Raw genomic sequence first — 22,172 nt, forward strand, 5'->3', positions numbered from 1 at the left:
GCAGGGAGAGAGAGAGACAGCACGAAGTGGGAAAAGGAGGGGTTTGATGTCATCGCAGCGTAGGCTCATGACTGCTCCAGAAGATCTGTCCAAAATTGCCTTCAGATTGGCATTTGATGGAGGCCTCGGATTGGCTGGGCACCAGGGACCCTAGATAGACACTAGCTGCTATAGTTCACGAGGGACAACATCCATCCACATACCCTCTGATTTCTTTCTTTTGTCTCTTGTCATCATTTCATCCACAATTTCATCTTTTTAACATGTACCATGGATGTTTTTCTTTGTCTATGATTTGCAGTGTGGGCTCTTCTAATAATCTCAAAATGTGGTTTAAACATTGTGATTACAAAACGTTTTGTGCCCCATTCACAGCTATGTTTAGCAATGCATACTTGTGATCGAATAACTGGAGATGGATGTTTAAGTGATTGTTCCCCCAAAATGAAAATTCTGTCATCGTTTACAGAATTCATTTCAACTTGTCCTCTCGTCATTTCAAACCTGTATGACGTTCTTTCTACGGCAGAACAAAAAAAAGAAGATATTTTTAAGAAAGTTGGTAACTGAAAAGCACTGGCCACCATTCACTTCTATTGTACGGACTCAAAACCAATGCAAGCGAATAGGTGCCAGTTAAAGGGATACTTAACCCAAAAAATGATTTGCTGTCATCATTTACTCACCTTCGAGTTGTTCCAAATCTGTATACATTTCTTTTTTCTGATGAACACAGAGAAAGATATTTGGAAGATAGCTTATAACCAGACATATCTATGAGCGTCAATCGGGGGCAAAATCTGCCTGTTGTAAGCATTCTTCCAAATATCGTTCTCTCTGTTCATCAGAACAAATATATTTATACCGATTTGGAAAAACTCGAAGGTGAGTAAATGATGAAAAAATTTTAATCTTCAGGTGAAGTTTACCTTTAATAACATTCTTCAAAATATCTTATTTTGTGCTCAGTGGAAGAAAAAAAGTTTGAAACGACAAAAGGGTGAATAAATGATGACAGAATTTTCATTTCACTTTAAGATCAGAATGTGTAAAGTGGGACAATCTTAATATTTTTATGGATGGAAAGGTTCAATAACACATTTATTATAAATACAAGAGCAATAACATAGGTTTGTTCTGGTTGCCACGCAATTTAACAGATTGGCACAATATTATAAAATGTGCGGTCCCAAGTGTGCTTTTTTCCGCATTTTACAACAGCTCGAACATGTCTCATCCAATCAGAACTAAGGAATCAAACCTGTCTTAGTTTTAATGTGCTGTTTCCCTTCATTCCCAGGACACCTGTCCTACAGCTCTTTGTGATTATCGGCGCTCGTTTAGTGTAAACAACTGCCTAACAGTTTGCAAAACATTCATCCAACTGTCACAGAGCTGAAGTTCTTGATTCGCTGCAAATTAAGACTCCCTTGTGAATCACTCGAGATTATTTGTGGTTGAGGATCGAGAGAGAGAGGCAGGGGTTTAGAAACGGGAGAAGCCATGAGGGAATGTTTAGAAAGCTCCCCAATGCGGAACAGATGCGTGACCGAGAGAATCTTTGAAAAACGGTGTGTTTCGGCTCTCTCCGTTTTTAAAATTAGCCAGTGAGCATGTTGCGTGTTACAGACATGCTGTCATTCAGATTGGCACAGGACAAAATGTGATGAAGAAAGCAGCGTGTGTGTGTGTGGGTGCTCTTATCGAGCTCTTCTTGGCAGACGGATTCGGAGCGCTTTAAAAGGCACAAAAACCCCGTCAGAAAAACGTGATATTCATAGGCATCGGTCTCACAGGCCGCTCAAAACATCTCCATTTCTACCCAAAAGGCCAAGAGGGAGCGACTCAAAGTTCCCTTCCCTGTTGTCGATCTTCCCCGACGTCCCAGATGTTTAATCCCATCCAATGGCTCTGGGAAAAGCTCGGAATTGCTATCCGTTCGGGTCCGGCTACAGCCGGCGAGCCCTAATCAAGTAAAGGTCAGCGAGACAGAGAGCGCCGGCTTTAAATGGATTATATGCGCATGTGATTATAGAAGTTTTTCTCCGGCAGACGCTTCTGGTTAGGATGTTTACGTAGAGCTGAAAAAGACAGTGGAAAGAGCAAGGTTTGTGTTAGGCCGGGGAAGAATGCGCGCGCGGGAGAGACGGGGGTTTCACTGCCATTTCTAATGCGTTTGTATGAGTTATGGATGGATGTTGGCCACTGTTTTGAAAGAGATACTGTGGTTTGCTTTTGTGAGTGATGAATAACTCCAGTGGAGATTGAGAAGATACCAGCTTTGTGTGTGCACACGCGTGCGTATGTGAGTCAGTGCTTATGAGTGCATTTGCATGTGTGTGTGTTTGTTGGCACCCTATAGCGCCTGGCTCCTGCCCAGTACCTAATGAGATTAAGAAGGACCTGAAAAAAAGAAGGAGAGAAGAAGAGGGAGTTAGAGATCGACCGGATGAGAGGGATAGAAAGAGCAGGAAAGAAACTCTGAAAGGCTATTTAAAGGAATAGTTTACTCAAAAATAAAAATGTTGTCATCATTTAGAGTCTCTGTTTGCCGTACAATAAAACTGGGGTTGTCAAGCTCTAAAATGAAATGTGTAAATATTTATAAAGGAACAGTTTACCCTAAAATGAAAATTCTGTCATCATTTACTCACCCTCGAGTCGTTCCAAATCTGTATAAATTTCTTTGTTCTGGTGGTCACAGAGATAGATATATGAAAGAATGATTGTAACCCACAGTTCTTGGCCACCAATGACTACCATATTATTAATTATACATTTCTTTGTTCTGTAAAACATAAAAGCAAATATTTTTAGGAATATAGGAAAACAAACAGTTCTGGGGCACTTTTTGGCACTGTAATGTTTCCTACTATGGAAACTATCAGAACAAAGAAATTTATACAGATTTGGAACAACTCGAGCTTGAGTAAATGATGACCGAATTTTCATTTTAGGGTAAACTGTTCGTTTACAAATATTTACACATTTCGTTTTAAACCTTGACAACCCCATCTCTGTAAATTTTATATTTGGGTGAACTGTCCCTTTAAGGAAAGATCCATATTATGAAATCAGAGAAGGTTCAAGGATTTAGGTTTATATGAAAACACAACATCAGAAAAGCAATACATTGTGTATTTCATACATATTTGCCTCACATCCTCTCTCTCTTTCTGTCTTTCTCAGGAAGTCCTCGTGCCTCAGCCTCTGCCCTTCATTTTCCTGCCCCCTCCATCATCCAGCAGTCCAGTCCATATTTCACCCACCCCACCATCCGCTACCACCACCATCAGGACCCGCTCAAAGAGTTCGTGCAGTTCGTCTGTGCCGACGGCTCGGGCCAGCCTGGGACACAGGTAACACACACCACCTTCATGACTCACACCGCGCCAACGGATGGCACACACAGATACGCACATCTCTGCTTCTGATCTTCTCTCTTACTCTCCATGATCTAACACATGACAGTCTCTGTTTTCTTGTTTAGAGGTGGATTTCACCTCTTCATTTTTAAGGGTCATGAAACGTTCATGTTTTTCAAGTTTAACAGCTTGTCCTGCACATGATGGAAGACACAGTAGCGATCATGTGGATTTGATGTGGGTGCATTAGATTTAAACTAGATGTGAGCATATATGTGTCGTCTTTATCTCTAGATATTATATATTAAGGTTCAGAAAGTCAGGACAGATCAATAAAAGCAATACAATTATTATTCGGTTAAAACTAAGCAGGGACAAACCTGTCTTTTAAGTATGCATAGTTCCAGTCTTCAAATAGTACACATTAGCATACTCTATAAATTTGAAGATATAAATAGCACATTCATTTATTTATTTTATTTAAATCTTTTCCAAAATTGCGAAGGATCCTCGACCTGGTTACGTCTGGGGTTTCATGACACCTTAACACCCCAGCGTGGCATTTACTTTGAGTGTCTGTGTGCGCTTGTAACATTCTCCGTGAGGTTCTTTTATGTATTTGCTCGCCTTTACATTTCTGTATCCGTGTGCCTCTTTCATCCCCTCATCATCTGTGTGTGTGTTGTGTGTGTGTGTATATCTGCAGCCTAACGGGAGCGGTCAGAACAAACTGCCCGGCTCCTTCTTACTGCCACCTCCTCCGGTAGCACGGCCGGTGCCGATGCCCCTCCCCCTGCCCGAGCACAAACCCTGCCACACACACCCTGACAGCGGAGTCGGCTCCCCGGCCTCGCCGTGTAAGTGTCCGCTCAAAGCACCAGACCCACCAGAGCCCTCGAAACCGCCCCACACGCTGCTTAAAAATAACAGACATGGCCTCAACTTCTTTGTTAGGATAAAAAATATACTCATAACATATTTACACAAATACTTGAAAATAGAAAAGATACGCAAGCACTTTATTCCGCGAAGCAAGTAGCAAGTGGTGTTTGTGTTGTGTGTATTTATTAATAGTCACTTATATATTTCAGCTTGGAGAAAATCTTGCTTAAATTAAGCTGTCGACATGTTTGTAATGATTCAAATCCGGATTAATGGATTGGATGCTTTAAAGTAACCCTTGTGGACCGAGATTTGTTAGGCTACAGTAACGCAAAAACACGTGTTATTTGGGAACAAAAAGAGCACATGTTGTGTGGGCTTTGGTATGCCCGTTTGCGTATTTGCGTAAAGTATGTTTCTGGCGTTAGATGCCCTGATCTTCTCCACCTGACTTTGTTTTTTGTTTCTTTATTTTTCTCATACTCTCCCTCTTTCATTCTTTTTCATTTTGTTTTCTTTTGTTTATTCGATTGCAATCAGCCACGATTTTTGCAATCGAATGGGGATGGAGACGCATCGCTGCCTCCCATTGGCTGAAACCAACAAAACATTATCAGCCTCCCCCCTCATCGCTCTTGCTTTTCATTTTACTGTCCTCAATTCTTCTATCAAGAGATCAAATTCAGGGCAGCTGGCATGGACTCCACTACAACAAAAAACCAACAAACAAAACAATGACACCCCACATTTAGAGATAACGCATTTCCATTGACAAATCAAGCTAAACACAGAGAGGAAATGCGTGGACGTGCTGGTGAAGGTATCTGTGATGTGTCTGGCAGTGTGTGAGAGCGGCCGGTGCTGGGTTGTTGGTCTTTGCTTGGGATGTGTGTGTGTCGGGTGATGGCAGCAGGACGGGCGATCGAAAGGAGGAGCCTGGATGAGCAAACCTTTGACAAAAAGACCATACCGCTTTTTTTCCCTTCTCTCACGTCAACGTTCTTTTTCTTCATGTGTTTCCACAATCATTCATATCTATGGAATGGTGTTTCAGTCTCAACCTGTCGTAACACTTCAATTTATTGCCTTCCATCTTTTCAGTGCCTGTTCAAGCTTTATCCTCTTACACAAACTCACATATTCTCTTATTTGTAAACACTCTCCTCTGATCTTATGGAGTCCTCTGCGCACAACTGCCCTGAATTTGATCATTTTGGTGCACACTCCTAATTTTTATTTGATTTATTTGAGTTTGGAGATTTTTAACTAAAAGTTTTCATTTTTCCCTCTAAATCCTCTTTTTTATCCCAACCCCATTAGTTGAATTTACATAATGAGTAGTTTACCTCATTTTTGTAATACATAACAAAACATATTATGTAATATATATTTGCAGCACCAGAAAAAAAATCACAATTAATTGTTTTGTACTAGTACAAAAATGTGACCTATTTATTAACATTTTTGGTTCTTATTGAATTATCTTTAAAATATACAAATCAGGCATCAGAGCTATGAATGCTGAGAGATGTGTGTGTGTCCCAGCAGCATACCCAGCGTCAGGCTCCACAGCTTCCAACAGGTTTGTCGGCATCGGAGCACGGGACAACTTTCTGAACATCCCACAGCAGACTCAGGTACATGCACACAGATATGTGACCCTGGACCACAGTCCTAAGTGGCGCGGGTATACATATGTGGCAATAGCCAACAGTACACTGTATGGGTCATCAAAACTTTATTTTTGTTAGTGGATGCAGCAAAATCAGAAAACTTCTATGAGAAATAACCCCTCAAGTCTGGTATTTATGTAAAGCTTAGAATTTCAGCTCTCCACAATTTCATTACAGCGGTAAGCCAATAGAGAGAGTTAAAACATGGCTGTTTCTTCTTAGCAACGGCCTACCACAGCGCCTCTGCTGGACAACTTTAAAGGCAATTTTCTCAATATTTAGATTTTTTGCACCCTCAGATTCCAGAGTTTCAAATAGCTGTATCATGACCAAATATTATTCTATCCTAACAGTCAATGTAAAGCTTATTTATTCCGCTTTCAGATGATGGATAAATCATCATTTAAAAAATTGACCATTATGTTTTGTGATCCAGATTCACGCAGGGTATAGCACCTTTACATATTTATAACGGACACTGATATAGACACACAAATAAAAAAATAAAAAAGGAGCCAGGCATATTAATGAATGATTTTTTTAATGATTCTCTGTGTTGGTTGACTGCATGGCATAGATGTGACACCAACGTTATGTTGAAAAGAAACCCACACTATTTCTTTCAAATCACAGTGTTTCAAATCAATCAGTCCGTCAGTCAGCTGGTTTTGATCAGTGGTAGGGAGCTCTGTTAAGTGCGTGTGGTTGGTAGCAGTCAGCGGTCTTCTGGGGGTTCGCTATGGGACACACTGCTCGTTTCAAATGGATTTTGTGGCCACGGTCCCACTCGCACCAGCTATGAAAACCGCAAGCGCTTCCAAAGAGAAGCATACACATGGAAACAATTGTTTCCTCCTCTTGGCTGATTTTAATGTCACAGCTCATTCCAAAACCAAATGTTGTATGATTCATCAGACCTATGATGAATGTAAGTGGTCAATTTGAGGATGTGACTTCACAAAGTTTTCTTTAATACTGTAATATAACTAAGTGCTGCATATTGCACATGTAAACAAGAAAATGGGCAACAAAATTAACATTTGTTGAAAAGTAAATGGTAAAGTTGTTAAAATTTGTTGTAGTTGTGACGGATGTTTTCTCGGCCAACTGGCGAGTTTTAATTTGCCAAGAAAAGTTTTCACTGGCCTTCAGAGTATATTTTGGACCCTGCATGGGCATGGATACTGCAGATGGACGTGCTGTAAACGATCGGGAATTAATCTAGTTTACATGTGTTGAAACTGGCGAACGTGCAGATCTATTCGAGAGAAAGTCTGACACAGAGGCGAGAAAAGAGAAAGCGAGAGTCACGTCCCGACTGTCTGGTTGCCCTCAGCAACCAGACATGATGTCATAGGCAGTTGAACATGAACTTCAACAGGAGGGAAGTTAAGAAAAGGATGGACACTACTGGCAAGGGTTAGAGTGAGAAAGTTATAGTAAAGGAGAGAGAGAGAGAGAGAGAGAGAGAGAGAGGACGGTTCAGTGGGTTCAGCCATACAAACATTTTAGAAGTTTGACAACTAATAAGTCTTGAAACTTGTCAGACTTTATTTTGCTCCTCTGATACCATCAAAGCTCAACTTTACTTATTTACTTCAAAATAATCCCAGCATGTGAAAAGTTAGGTTTGTTGAATTATTTGTTTTACCAAAGAAAGCAGCTTTGTAAATGAGAAGCATTGGCGTCTATGATCTTGAAGCTGCTGGTCTGTAGTTGTAACAGCGTGTGAGTGTTTAATACTGTGTCCACTGTACTCTAGTGGTTATTCTGAGAATTTTCTCCAAAATACTGCTGAATTCTTGGATTTAAACAGACAAGCGTTGTAATGTAACTTTAAGTGAATAGTTCAGCTTAAAATCTATTTATTTTTCATGTGACTTTTCTTTAAATGTAATTTGTATTAATATCAATTTCCTGTCTTGCAGTCATGGTTCCTTTGACGAGACTTTTCATGAAACACAGACACAAAATGTCCAATGAAAACTGGAAAAGGAGTCACAAAGCTAAGTATGGAAGTTTCTCACACGCCCCTCAGAAGTCTCACACAAAACACACACGCATCCTTTTCTCCGCAATACCCTGCACCTTCATTCGGATCTAGAAGACTTCAGCATTACCTTCGTAGTCTGGAGAGCTCAGTACACCGACGCCAGATAAACCGATGGAAGCCCCTCAAAGGAATGACAAACTGACTATCTTCACAATGTGACTACCAGTGCAATTTGTTCATGCATTCACCCCCCGTATGCCGTGGTGAGAAAAGATAGTCTCTTCCCTGTCAGAACTAATTTGGAAAGATTCCGCTTAATTAACTGAAATTATTAAAGGGGACATGAAATTAACCTGGACGTGTTCATCGTGGACTCCACATTGATTGGCACCGACTATGGGTCAAATGTCTGATTGGATAGGCAGGACTCGACAGGACTCGTCTAATTGGCTCAGCCCATTTTCAGTATGGATTTGCTGACATTGGCGATGATATTGGCGATGCCTTCCAGTGCAGCGTGGGCTTGATATCCTCTCCTTGTTGACCTGCTGACCAGCAATAGACTGCAAGTAAAACAACACTAAACGTGCAATTTACCTAAACATATGCACTATTGATTTAATCAATAATAAGGGAAAACGGATTGGAAATATTTTTTCTGAGGTTAACCGGACTGGCACACACACACCGATAACATGCAAGCACACTTCAATGACTGCACACGTCACAATCATATTGATACACAAAACTCATATCACACCTGCATCACACAGAGAACTTCTGGTCTTACGACAGTATCACTGCTAAACAATCATTTTCTTAATCCGTCTTGCTGTCTTGTTTTTTTAGTTTCAACATCCTGAAACAAGATAATGCTATACTAATAAATTTAGGCAGCTGTTTATCTTGAGTACATTTTATAATACTAAAAGAACTTCTCTGATCAATTTGTTTTTAAAACAAAAAACAATTGCCAGTGGGGTAGAAAAAGACATCATTCAGGTCATATATATGTTTTTTTTTATAAAACAAGACAGAAATACAGATGCAGAAAATGCAGTGAATGGGAAGGGTCGAGCACAAGTGATTGTTGTTTTGAGCTGAAACCTTAGGGCAGCTCGGGACTTTTCAGTATGTAGTGTTTATGAATTCAAAGGCCAGTGATTTGAGTCATAAAATCTAGATATGACCCTATGAGGGTTTAAGCACATCTTTTGCTGCAAGTATAACACCATCATTCAGTCTGAGTGCATGTGCATCCACAAATACAAATATACCGTATACAGTAGGCCGTGCACACAAGGGTTGCTTCTTCTTTCTTAGATTAGGTTTGGTTTTGCAGTACATTTTTGGATGAACCTCACATGACGTCATGAAAAGGTTTTATTTCACCCTGAAGTTAAAAGAAAAAATACATATTGCATAAAGAAAATGAAGTGTCTTAACATTTTTTGCATTGTTTTTTTTATAACAAAAAAACACATTTTCTCTAAAATGGTCACTTTCCATGCTTTGGACAAAACGATGAAAGTATTATGCAAAATAAAGTGTCTAGATAAATAAAGATAATTAGAATTTGAGTTGGAAATGTGGTTTAATACCACAAAAATAATGTTGCAATGCAAACTTTATGATCTCAAAAACAGGCTTGACTTAATTTTTATTTTGGGGTGAGATGTGATCTGGACGTGATTCTGTGAGATTCATCCTTCTGTTTGTTTTCTGGTTTTCGTGCGCATTTATTTTTCACAGCATGACTCTGACAGATCGAACTGCACGTGCAACTGTGCTTTCCAATGTGTGATTGTTTGTAAAATTACAGGATTAAGTTCTCATTTATCACTAAACTCTCCTTCAACTAGAATGTAACTAACAAATGGACAATCTCTTCATGCTTCCGTTTTTTGCGGTCATTCGACAGTGCTGTACCCTTCCGACCGATCACACTCTCCATCTGAACACAGCTTATTCTTATCATCAAACATCACTTTCTCTTCACATCTCGCCTTTATTAACTACACCAGTACAGCTTATATAAGACAATCTACCAATGGCTGCATTTTCATTTAAGCCCACAAGCATAAACTAAGGAACTTACAGTACATACACAAACATTGCACTATGACACATGCCCACACCCTTAAAGGACAAAGGGAAACCTTTAAAAGCAACTCCTCTGCCAACTTCAGACTCTCACCCTGTTTAAGGTACAGTGTATTCCCTATTGAGACAAACAAAAATGTCCAACATCCACTGACTTCACTAAATAACTGGACTGCCTGGCTATCAATCACATGTCAGGGGCTCTGATTGGCTGAGAGCGGCTCACCGCTGGTCCCTCAGTAGCTTGTGGAAAAAGCGACGCTATTTTACCATCCACTTGAAACGCAATCAAAGTGCCTCCGTGTCTCCATTACACGCAATTCAGGGTCTTCATTTCATTTATAAGCTAAGGAATATATGTACAATATGTATCATGGGCTTAGCAAGAAACAACGTTATAAGAATCCACAAACATCATATTTATACAGTAGGTGTGTTATCCAGATCATATTGTACTCATACTGTGTGTGTGTATATGTATATGGACATATGTATAGTTCTTCAGCTGTGACATTAGCACCTATGGCAGTCTAGTTATTTTTTGACCCATCACCCGAGTCAGTGCAAATGTCATTTTACAAAACGAAAAAACTTTCCAGAACGTCCGGTATCAGGTATGTTCAAATAGATCAAATACACCTTCCGAACAAAAACGAGAAAGAAAACAAGGAATGTTTTCTTGGTTGAAAAGTGTTTTTATTATTGAGGAAGAAAAAGATTTATGTGTGGACTGAGCCGTGTGCAATGTGTTGGTAGATATCTATGTCTGTCTGAGATTTTTAAGAAAGCCAAGCAAGTGAAAAATAAAAAAAAGGTCGAAGTCTGCGAGCTCCTGGACTCTAAACACGAGGGCCACAAAAAAATCCCAAGCGTTGGGAAAGTTTGTTTGTACGTTTTGTTTATCTTTTTTTAAAATGTTTTGTTTGTAAGCTCTTGTTTTTAAACTATTTTTGGGGTGGGTCGAAGGAATTTTATGAAAAAACTGGTTCTTCTGTTACTTATTTGGGAATATCACACCAGAATGACTGTTTCCTTATAGATTTTTTCTTCTTGAAACCACCTCTTTTGTATTTACAATTTATATATGGGTTCTTCTGACAAAAGGCATTTCATTACAAACTAAATGTCACTTTCTTCGATTCAGAGGCAAGATATAGTTTTCAATTTCCTCCCAAGCAAATCATGCTTGCTCCAATTCTCAGATTCATTTAGTTGAGCATCGTGTTCAAATGTGTTCATGTGAGTAGGATTTTGTTAGATGTTCTCGTAGTTTAGAGCACACGTGGTTTGAGGTGACGGGCAGAAATGTCGTAAAATCAGTGAGCCACGGCCCCGTATCGTCCCGGAAGGACTTCCTGTATGTAAATGAGCTCCCATAGTGTTTGTGCTGTAGTGTAATAGGTGAGCAATTAAAGGTTGTCCCATTCAAAGTGCCTTTTGTTCACAGATACCATCTTGTAAATGAGAACGGCCATCTTTTCCACATCTCTTTACGCTTTCACAAGCCGTATACACAATAGTACTTCAAGAAATGGATGTGATTTTGTTCTTCTTATTGTACAATGATGGAAAAATAATTGTTTGAAAAAATAATTGGTCCCTTTTCCCTCTGTATCTGTCTTTAGAATCACTTATTTCATGGCACTGTAGATGTCTAGCTCTATCTCTCTTTTCCTACTTTTGATGAAAGCGTTTGAAAAAAAAAATGTTGAACCTGTTCTTCTCTCGAGCAAGATGTTGTAAACTCTAATGTTATATACCTGTCTGTATGCTTCACATGTTTATATCACACACATCTCCCTCTTCAGGCAAAGGCCTTCGGCGCCGAGTAGAAACTGCCCTGTTAATGCTGAACCTGGACCAGCTGACCCATTTAAACTAAAACCTGCAACAGGGCAGATTTTACCCAGAGGGCAATGGAGAGTGGGGTGTCTTGGGAAGGGGTGCGGTTTAGGGTACAAGATTTTCTTTTGGCGTCCGGGGCTCGGCTGTGGGTTGGGATCACTGGACCAGAAGACGCAGATCAGCTCGGTTTTGTTTGTTTGTTTTGTATTTATTTGCGTTTGTCATTTCGGGTTTTGCCGTTTCTTCTCTTGGACTTCATGATTAAAACCTTATGAGACTAGGTATTTAAAGAACAAGACTGAATTTTCTCTAAATGCACCTTATATATGGATTGGTTAAGAATGAGACAAAATGCACTTAGAAACTTCTGCCACACAAAAAAAATATCATTATTGTTCCTGACACCTTTTCTTGAATGTGCATTAAATGTAAATTAAATTGCCCTTATCCAAAATGTTCAACCCAAATCCATAAATTGTCCTGTAATGTATGTGTAATGTGACACTTATATCAGATAAACTAACTGATCTGTCATTGAAATGTTCACTTCAGAATTTTGGGAAGTTCTAATAAAGTTGGTTTGTATCCGCATGCAATGGCGGAGTTTAAGATTACGGTTAGATTAGGTTACTGTCTTCTTCAAATGCTGTAAGCAATGCCCTCCAAAAACATCAGCAGGTTTTCGGATTGGCTCTTTTTTTATGTTTACAAGGTTTCAGAAACCAATTGTTTCTATAATATCTGTTAAGACTTGTGCATTTTGAAAAAGGAAACACGTTATCACCTTTAAGTGTCAGAAGAACCAAAATCAGTATTATTGATCCTTCTATCAACAGATAAATCTTCAAATTTTCAGTCTACACTGCATGTAACTTTACACATCTAGAACTATCTAAAAATATTCTGTAAGCGGTATGTTTGTTTTTCTTTTGTATGGTTTCAGTGAGCTTAATACCTTACTTCATATCCCACCAAATGAGAGGCGTCCCAGTCCAGTGCTCCCCACCCCCTGCCCCAGAGCTGTCGGCATAATGCATGTTATTTACAGAATCTTTCCCATTATAAAAACTAAAACGTTTGTAAAGAGCAAAACCTGATTGAATAAATGATGTTCTTGACTGTACAAACTTCATGAATGGTTTGGGTTTATTTTACAGTGAGAAATCACCACCACTTGAGTTTGTCAATAAGACTTTATTGATCCTGGGAGAGATGTTAATATTATAAATCACAGATTAGCAGGTGCACGGTTTCATCAGACTCTTGGTGGATTCCTTGTAGAGCACAAAGTTCTCTTGTGTGTCTGTTTATTACATTTCTTTTGTATAACATTCAATAATTCCGATAAAAGCTCCTAGTATCTAAATAATTGTACATTTTAAAATCCATTACAGAATCCCCGCCAATATTGTCTGCTGATTTTGTGTGGGCCTGCTAATACTGTAAGTGTACAGCATTTCTTCTATGAGTGTTTAGCAAAATAATATCACGGAGAATGCGAAGGCATTCTGGACCCTGAACCTGCAGAAGAAACAAAAAGGTGTTCCAGTAACGCTGAAGATCTTTACTGTACTCAATACATGAACAAAAGAACCCATTATCAGCTTTACACAGATATGATTCAGGGAAATCGCTCTCATACAGAACTTTACATTCTGACTGCATACAATGTCTTGCAGAGTATCATCATGCTGTAACAGGTCTCTGCTTTTTAATGCAAGCAAGCTCTAGTGTGACAAAACTTGTGTTTTGCCAGATAATCGTTCAAGTTGGTCCTTTCAAATGAAGTAAATAAAAGCTGATAAATACTCTAATCCTTATTGTCGTTTATTACTTACATCTAAACATTTTGCTCGAATGTTGCAACAAGATAACGGAAATGGAGATATGCTTTTACGTCAGTGTTTAAGTAAACCATATTTACTTAATGAATGCACATTCATCTTATGCCGCACGATTCATCATTGCACACTATTCCAAAGAAATAAATTCTTGGTAAATCTATTATCAAATTACCTACACCACAATGCCCTTATATTTTCAATTTCTCCCCACCAACCGGCTCTATTCGGTGATGTAAATCTCTAATTAATAAAAGTAATCTTTTTTGCTCTGAAAATTAAGTGAAATAGTGTTGCAAACAGTGTTTCATGTTAAATGCGATAAACAAATAGTTTAAAAATTAGTTTATCATACTTCATCCCAGTACATTTAAACCAGTAATAATAATGGCTCAAGGTTATAATAATCCACATGGCATGGACTCATTCATAAAATTACATGAATTTAGATCATGTGCACAACAAACACACATTTTGTTAGACACTCTGTCTTTAAAAACTGATATTATCTGGATTGGACTAGTTTCATATTTTAATATCATCACATTCATCTGTGTGCTGGGAGAAATACAGATCTATCTCTGAATTAGAGAAATATATAAAATTAGACATATATTAATAATCATTTTCCAAAATAAAACAACCAAGCGATACTTTGTTTACATCTAACCTTGCTCGTCATATCCCATAATACTACTGTGCCAGAGTTTGCTTTCAATTGTTGCTAATTTAGTGAAATATTCCCTAAGGGAACACACACGTGCAGTCAAACCCCCTGCATCACGTCAGAGTGCATTCAACCCAAATGCCATCAAATCCATTGGCATTTGTTCTTTCTCAGTTTGATCGCATCCGCCCCATCCCCACCCAGTCTGCAAGTCTCCCCTCAACTTAAACTCAAAGAAATAATGGGGAAAACCGGTGTCCCAAGTAATGCAGTGCTTGTGTAGTGGAAGGGGAACGGGCAGGTGGGCTTTCCACAGATCTCATTCGTCCTCAAAATTCTGATTGAGCAGGAAGTTGGCAGCCAGGTTCTCGTTCTTCTCGCAAGCAAAGTATGCCTGGACCACCAGAGCTTCTGAAAACCCAAGAGCTTTTAACTGAAAGAGACAGGAAACACCGGCTAAGAAGATTATTTTAAAAGGGTCATATCAAGAAAAAACTTTTTCAACCCTTCCCCATGCCATCAATGATCTAATTTTCTTAAATTAAGAAATCCAGTGTGAGAAAAAAAAAAAAAAAAAAAAAAAAAAAAAAAAAAATCGAACTCACCCTGTCAATAGCTTCTTTCTCCTGTTGCGTCACCTGTATATAACTGCCGGGTGCCGCCTCATCTGCGATGGCACCCAGGTCGGCGAACTCCGCCCCCTCTCCGCCCTCACCCTCAGCAACCGGCGCGTTCAACATCTGGATGAACAGCTCCTGATGCTGGCTGATTTGCTGCCGTCACCAAACATTATCAGAAACTGAGTTACAAACACGATCAAACACATCCCTCTACCTTTTTTAAACATTATCATGGAGGTATGAAGTACCTGCAGTAGTTCTGGGTTTTCCTGACCCAGCTGCTGCAGGAGGGCCGGGAGCAGGGACGGGTTCTGCTGGATCACCTGCCTCATGCTGTGAAACTGTGGTTGAGAACGCAGGAACTCCAATGGGTTCTCACCTAACAGAACATTTGATACAAATCTGTCTTTAAAGGAAATACCGAAGTAAAAAACTTTTCTCTTTTCTAGATCACAGAAGTAAATAAAACACTGGGTCCTTTAAAGAGATAATGAAGCAACAATGGACATTAATAACGTTGCTAGAGCTCGTTCCAAAGGGTTCTTACCTTCTGTGGATGGGGTATCGGTAGGAAGCTGGGCTGGGGCAGGGTTGGTCTCCTGTACAGGGACTGATGGAATTCCCTAAAGCAGACAACATCAAATTTCATTTAGATTCATACACATTATTGCATCATTTAAAGTTCTAATCATGCTGGGATCATTTATAAACCAATATTCCAGATTTTAGAAAAACATGAAATAACACATTGATGCTGGCTATTAAGACGACAGATTTCAAACTATGCTCAGTAGTTGCACGAAAGAGATAAAACACAGTTATCTAAAGTCAGAGGCAAAATAAGAGTCACTCACATTGAGAAGATACTCGACAGCACGGTGTGGGTTATTATAACTGGCCTTAAGCGCGGCCACGACTTTCTCTTTCTCATAGCCCATAGACATGATGTTTGTGAGCATGGCATCATACTCCTGACCCGTCACTGCAAAACACACACAGCCTGTGAATGTCTGTGAACACAATAGACTGAGACAGACTGGCATTCCTGGCATCTGTTTTGGGACTGGCTGCAGCTTTGATAATATTTTTCAAATATTTTGAGATGGTTAATATGAAAATATGTAAAAAAGGTCTTCTTTGCCCTCACCTAATGTAGAAGATGCATCTTCCCCATCAGCTACAGAGCTCATACCACTAGCAAACAAACACGCGACACAGATAATAATAAATATCATCATATCATCAACAGAAGATAAAATATCATCATTTGTCATAAATGAATTATTGCAAAGACAGCTTCACAAAATGTAACACTGAAGTAATACACTCAAAACAGAAGAATATACTAAGCATCAAAAAACATTCTGACTCTCAAATCTGAGTAACATTCAAAGTTGTTGTAAACTGCTTGATATACAAAATCTATTCTATTCGATAGTGATGAAGTAGCTGACTGCAAATTTCTTGAATTATTTATAGATGTTTCAACAAAATGACAATTTTTTTATATAGCAAAATTAATTTCAACATCTGTCGACCAAAAAACAACTATGTATAAATAAAGTAGAATCAATAATTTCTCTGTCGCATTTACAAATATCATACCTCCCAGCCCCAATAGTAAATAATTTTTGTATATTAATAAATCATTATAAACAGAAGGATTCAATGTTGAGGCTCACCGTTCAGGACTCTGTGTTGGGGACACGGAGGCAGGGGGGTCATCCAGGATCTCATCTTTAGAAATGGGAATAGCAGCAGGGGCCCGAGTGGGAGGTGGAGAGGAAGAGGAGGGAGGAGAGGAAGAGGAGGGAGGAGAGGACGAGGTGGGAGGAGAGGAAGAGGTGGGAGGAGAGGCAGATTTGGGTGGATCTGAGGGTGGGGCGGGCGGTCCTGACGAAGGCTTCGTCTAGAAACAAACAAAGTGACATGAGTAATGGATTCCTACGTGTCATTTCTAGTGCTGATGGTTAATGGGTAAAACAGAGGTATGTGTTTGTTTTTATACCCTCAAGTTTTAATTTTCGTCTAAACAAACGCTGTGATGATTTCAAAATATTGTCCGTTTAAGCATCCCTAAGCACTTTCATAACATTGGATCATCCAATGGAACGACTCACCTTCGACACCATCACCACCACAAAGTTCTTCTCATCGATTTTGTACTCTTTGATGGGCGTATCATCCTGCAGGATCTTTCCGGCGTAGATAAGCTTCTGTCCTGCCACTGGAAAACTGTCTCTGCCCTTCTCAGCCTCAATCTTTTCTTTTAATGCCTTCACCTGAGCCAATTAAACAAATAAAAAGGAAAATCACCAGGGAGGAACGCTGGCCATCCTGACCACTACCAATACTCACCTACTACTATCACTGTAGTTAAATTACGTTAGACTGTCAAATTTGACCACAAAATTGCTTATAATATGTGAAATAAAAGTAATAGTACCTATAATTTATAACACTGACATGCATATCAAACATACATTGATTAAAATTACATTTCAGAGACAGGCAGCTATATACATTTCACAACATTCGTGTCCAATAATGACATGCATTTATCTACTTAAACTATACACTACATAGGACATGCGTTAGTTATCAAATGCTATCCATCCATCTATCACGCTTGCTCATGCTTAACACGCCCAGTTGATCCCCAATGACCCATAAACGAATAAAAGCCCATCGTCTTCTTTATTCGCTCGAAAAAATGCCAATGTTAAAAGTACCCCATTTCACATGCCGTTACCACATATAAACGAGGGTGCAAGAACACGTAAATTGTAAATACCGTTTGATCATCGTCGATGTCTATTTGAATGGTCTGCTGCTGCAACGTCTTCAGTGTGATCTGCATGACTGCGCCGTTTTTTCGCCTTTCTTTCTGAATCTGGGCCTTTGCGGACTTTTAAATCCTGAAACAACGTGTCCTTTCTGAAGCGATAATGCAGATTATATGCGTTTAAAGAAGTAGCTCCTTTGCTAACCAGCTAAAAACAGCTGTCAGGTGCGCTTAGACATCTTCTTCCGTGGTGCTTCAAAAATTGTGGCGGAGCAAAGGAAGAGGTTTTTCAAATACTGACATCCTTCGGTGGTGAGTGGAATAGCAGTTTGTTAATGCGGTTAAACCAGTGTTCAAGCAATAGTTAAACCCCCAAAATAAATTAAGCTTGTCATTTTTTCACGCTTATGATCCACATCCATATGCTGTTGTCGTTTTTACACTGACTTTGAAAGAGTGCCATTGGCGTTCCGCCCATATTGGGGAGGGCAAGAGTTCTCAAATGCGAGCGGGGGTTGACAAGTGAGTTTTCACAATTCTAATAAACAAGTAGATAAAGACATAACGTTCTTTTACTCAACATATAAGACAAACCATCGATATTCGGTTTTAAATTATAAATGCGTCTTTTCATTCAGAAATACAACAGCTCTCCTTCATATTTGTTTGGGCGTTTGAGCAACATAATACAATATTCACGGAAAGATATTTTTAAAAACGTACTTTGCACTTTTTTATGTATGCTCATCCAACGCGTTGCATCGCAAAGAAAACTACATTACCCACAATCCACCGATCAGCGTACATCCGGTCCAAGAGTTTGTAAACAATGAAAGGGGAGATGGTGTCGTCAAGAGGTCTCACCTAAAAATATTACCTTATTTAATATCTAGGCCATAATAAATACATGTTACACGTCACGCAGGCGCGCATATATTCAGTTACTCAAACAGTCGGCAAAAATACATTTGCAAGGACTTTGAAAAACATACATTTGTGTCTGAAAATCGGACAGCTGGGGTTCGTTTTTCTACAAACCAGACACAGCGTGCTGCAAAGACAAAGAGGACGACCTGCGAGGAAACCCACCCGAACACACGCCTGTTAAAGACCTTACAGAGGGGAATTTGGAGGGGTTGTTGTGAAGGTTAAGCTCAATGGGGAACTGTCTGTCTTCTCAAGGCGCCGATGATTTGTCCCTGCTGAACGAGTCCGAGGGGGCGAGTCTGCCTGGAGAGCCTCCGCCACCCTACCAGGTGCGATCCTAAACAATGACACATAGCATAATGATAATGTCCGACACACATCCTGCTGTTGACAGAAATCAATATTTTGTGTTACCTTATTTGGTCGATTTGTAGTGTAATTACTTTGTATCAGATCTTATTTTGAGAAGTAAAAGTTTGTTTTATGCAATTGCAACCTTTTACACACCTGTATAGACATTTGACCCATCGTGTCTAGTCTTCTTAGGTTTGAATTAATTGTGATGTTGACATTTGGTTTACAATTCAAGTGAAAACCTGAATGACTGTGTTTCAAACTCTCCACGTTTCTGGCAACATGAACTTGTCTTTGAATTATACTGCCTCAAAGACGTTTGTTTCATTTGTTACAAACCATCCAGTGCTGTCTAACCAGATGTGGGCTTTGTTAATTATTTGATCAAACGTTTTTTGGCCCCCAGGAGCGAGTGCAGGTGGAAGTGTACCATCCAACGCCCAGTCAGACCCGGTTGGCCACCCAGCTAACCGAGGAGGAACAGGTCCGTATCGCTCAGCGGATCGGGCTCATTCAACACCTGCCTCGTGGAATCTTCGACCCGGGCTCAGAACCTTCTGAAAAGAAGATTAAAGAGTGAGTGATGTTGAAACTCAAACATTGGTCAAGTTGCAATTTATTTACATTAACAGAGTTAAAAGGGTCATAGTTGATTTCTTATTCACTTTCAACTTTCCAAACTTCTTTTTAGTGTTTCTTTAGCTGTGCTAAAAACTCTTGTTAATTTCTCCTAGGTGTGTAATCTGCATGATGGACTTTGAATACGGCGACCCAATCCGGTTCCTCCCCTGCATGCACATCTATCACGTGGACTGCATTGATGCGTGGCTGATGCGCTCCTTCACCTGCCCTTCCTGTATGGAGCCTGTCGATGCTGCTCTGTTGGCTTCCTACGAGACAAATTGAGAGTGCCTGCGCATACCAAATGTCATGCAGCCGAGTCACATCAGCCGAAAGACTTGAACTGCTGAGGAAAAAAACCTGTATAAATAAATAAAGGTGTGTGTACTCAGACTGCAAAAAAACAGGATCCTTCCAGTGTTAAAACCGAGAGACCCTGGTAAGGGGTTCAAAAACCTTTTACTTGCATGTCAAAGCGCTTTCCCAACACATATACATGTGATTGATGTGAAAATGAAGTTCGGCGAGGTGGAGACCACCTATGCATCTCTAATGAAGATAGTCTTTCAAAGGACACGTTTAGGATTAAATGATTTCAATGTGTATTTTTTTTCTTCTACCAAATGTGCAAAACGTTCAAGAGGGACTGAACCTCTCTCATTGGATGTGAAACTCACCCATCACCTAAATTTGCCAATGAGGTTACTTACTTACTGAACTTTGCGAGTCTAATTGGTGGGGTTTCAATTTCAGTTGGCTTTGAATGTGCCTTTGATGGCTGAGTAATAAAATGCTGAAAACCTTAATGAAATGAAAAAAAAAAGAATGAAAATAACTAATTTATATAAGAACATGTGCCATGCTAATGTTTTTGTCTTTACTTGCAGTGACATAACACACAATCAAGCATTTGCTGCGATTTTTCTTCTCTCTACACTTATCTAAATAGCTTCCCAACATTTTGAGACTGTGTCCTTATGTCATATTGTGTTTAGTTGTGATAAGATTGGTCGGCAGCTGTTTACCAGGTTCTGCGTATGAATTGCCTTTTTACAGTGGTTTTGGAAGCTTTTTACTCTGTTGCTGTTGCAGTATATGTCATATCCTGTACGTCTCTCTACTTTATTCTTTTAAAGTAGAGTTTTTCCTTATTTGTGAACCTGGACAACAAAACCAGACTAAAGGTTACATTTTTGGAAATTGAGTTTTTACATCATCTGCAACCTGAAGAAATTAGCTTTCTAGTGATATATGGTTTGTTAGGATAGGACACTATCTGGTGGGGCAACAACTGTTTAAAAAGCTGTATTCAGAGGGTGCAAAAAAGGTAAAGATTGAGAAAATCGCCTTTAAAGTTGTTAATCTGAGGCACTGTAGCAGGCCATCCACTCACAAAAGAAAGTTTTTATACATTTACGGTAGGAAATGTATTAAATATCTTCATGGAACATGATCTTTAGTTAATATCCTAATGATTTCTGGCAAAAAGAGAAGTCGGTTATTTTTACCCATACAATGTATTTTTGGTGATTACTAAAAATTGTCCTGTTCTACTTAAGACTGGTTTTGTTGTCCACGGTCACATTTAATGTTTTTTCTTTACTTAGAAGAGGAAAAGTAATAATATAACCACCAAACGCTGTGCACCTTTTCAAATTCTGTCCACTGTATATTCGGCGGGCGTTTTACAGTAATTCCTAGTGTTTCTAAATCATTCATGCAAAAAATTGAAATGAAAAAACAGAAAGAAAGTAAAATCGGTGAATGCTTCTGTCAGTTATGGTAATGCGTGTCCATCACAATCTAAACTTTGTGCTAAAAGGAAGATTTTCACCTTCATTTTTTTGTTTATGTGGTCTCAGAGATGCTTAGTGATTTATGTTAAGCCAGGAAATATTTTTGCACAATGCTATATTCTACTCAAGTATATGTTTTCCCTCTGACTCGTTGTATTAATATCCTGAAGTCATCCTAGATAGTAAACAGCTCTTAGATTTAATTATGGATAAGTTATTCTTTCTCCTGTGAAATATTATTGATTCTAAATTTATATGTAGCTCCACCACACGTAAACTCTTTTGAAGTGCAATCATGACATTTTTGTTATACTTCGTTTCAAATTAAAATTCATTTAAAATTGCTTGTTGGTGCCATATAAATGTAGGTTTGCCAAAAAATCAATAACTAAATAAATGCAGAGTTTGCTTAATTCCTCGGTCCCCATTTGTACTATTAGCATTCTCTGTTTCTCTGTTTCGTCTGTGTGCAACAATGGCACAATAATCGGAATATAACACAATAAATGTTGCCAAATCCTTTCACATCTTCAAATCTAGTGTTTCTTCCTTTCACACATGACATTTCAACTTTCGTAATTATCACTTGTCCAAAATATCATGGTCATTATAATATTTACATTATCAACCAATAATGAAACAATTATAATATCGAACACTTCTGGAATATTCGTACTCGGTGGAAGTAGTTGGTACAACC

At 39.1% G+C, this 22,172-nt stretch overlaps 3 protein-coding genes across 10 annotated transcripts in view; 2 read left to right on the forward strand and 1 right to left on the reverse strand.

Moving 5' to 3' along the window:
- Positions 1-8,935, forward strand: part of LOC130407531 (nuclear factor 1 X-type-like) — a 76,690-nt gene extending 67,755 nt beyond the window's left edge. For 5 of the 8 annotated variants that reach the window (XM_056730541.1, XM_056730499.1, XM_056730514.1 and 2 more), the window contains 4 exons: positions 3,190-3,359; positions 4,072-4,222; positions 5,793-5,884; positions 7,849-8,935. In XM_056730541.1, coding sequence (XP_056586519.1) covers positions 3,190-3,359; positions 4,072-4,222; positions 5,793-5,884; positions 7,849-7,863 — 428 coding nt within the window. In that variant the 3' untranslated portion in view covers positions 7,864-8,935. The remainder of the gene's footprint in view (positions 1-3,189; positions 3,360-4,071; positions 4,223-5,792; positions 5,885-7,848) is intronic. The other 3 variants (XM_056730503.1, XM_056730550.1, XM_056730557.1) reach the window with 3 other exon arrangements.
- A 4,104-nt stretch (positions 8,936-13,039) lies between these two features.
- rad23aa (RAD23 homolog A, nucleotide excision repair protein a) lies at positions 13,040-18,020 on the reverse strand. Its single transcript, XM_056730571.1, has 9 exons — positions 17,784-18,020; positions 17,110-17,271; positions 16,672-16,898; positions 16,137-16,183; positions 15,844-15,971; positions 15,537-15,612; positions 15,238-15,368; positions 14,975-15,142; positions 13,040-14,802 (listed from the first exon to the last, which is right to left on the reverse strand). The coding sequence occupies exons 1-9, from the start codon at positions 17,847-17,849 to the stop codon at positions 14,689-14,691; spliced, it is 1,119 nt and encodes a 372-aa protein (XP_056586549.1). The 5' UTR covers positions 17,850-18,020; the 3' UTR covers positions 13,040-14,688.
- A 273-nt stretch (positions 18,021-18,293) lies between these two features.
- On the forward strand, positions 18,294-22,001 carry rnf11a (ring finger protein 11a). Its single transcript, XM_056730583.1, has 3 exons — positions 18,294-19,030; positions 19,462-19,631; positions 19,790-22,001. Exons 1-3 carry the CDS (start codon positions 18,932-18,934, stop codon positions 19,959-19,961), a joined length of 441 nt encoding a protein of 146 aa, XP_056586561.1. The 5' UTR covers positions 18,294-18,931; the 3' UTR covers positions 19,962-22,001.
- Positions 22,002-22,172: the final 171 nt, after the last annotated feature.

The sequence above is a fragment of the Triplophysa dalaica genome, chromosome 2, assembly GCF_015846415.1.
Source record: "Triplophysa dalaica isolate WHDGS20190420 chromosome 2, ASM1584641v1, whole genome shotgun sequence".
Lineage (NCBI taxonomy): Eukaryota > Metazoa > Chordata > Actinopteri > Cypriniformes > Nemacheilidae > Triplophysa > Triplophysa dalaica.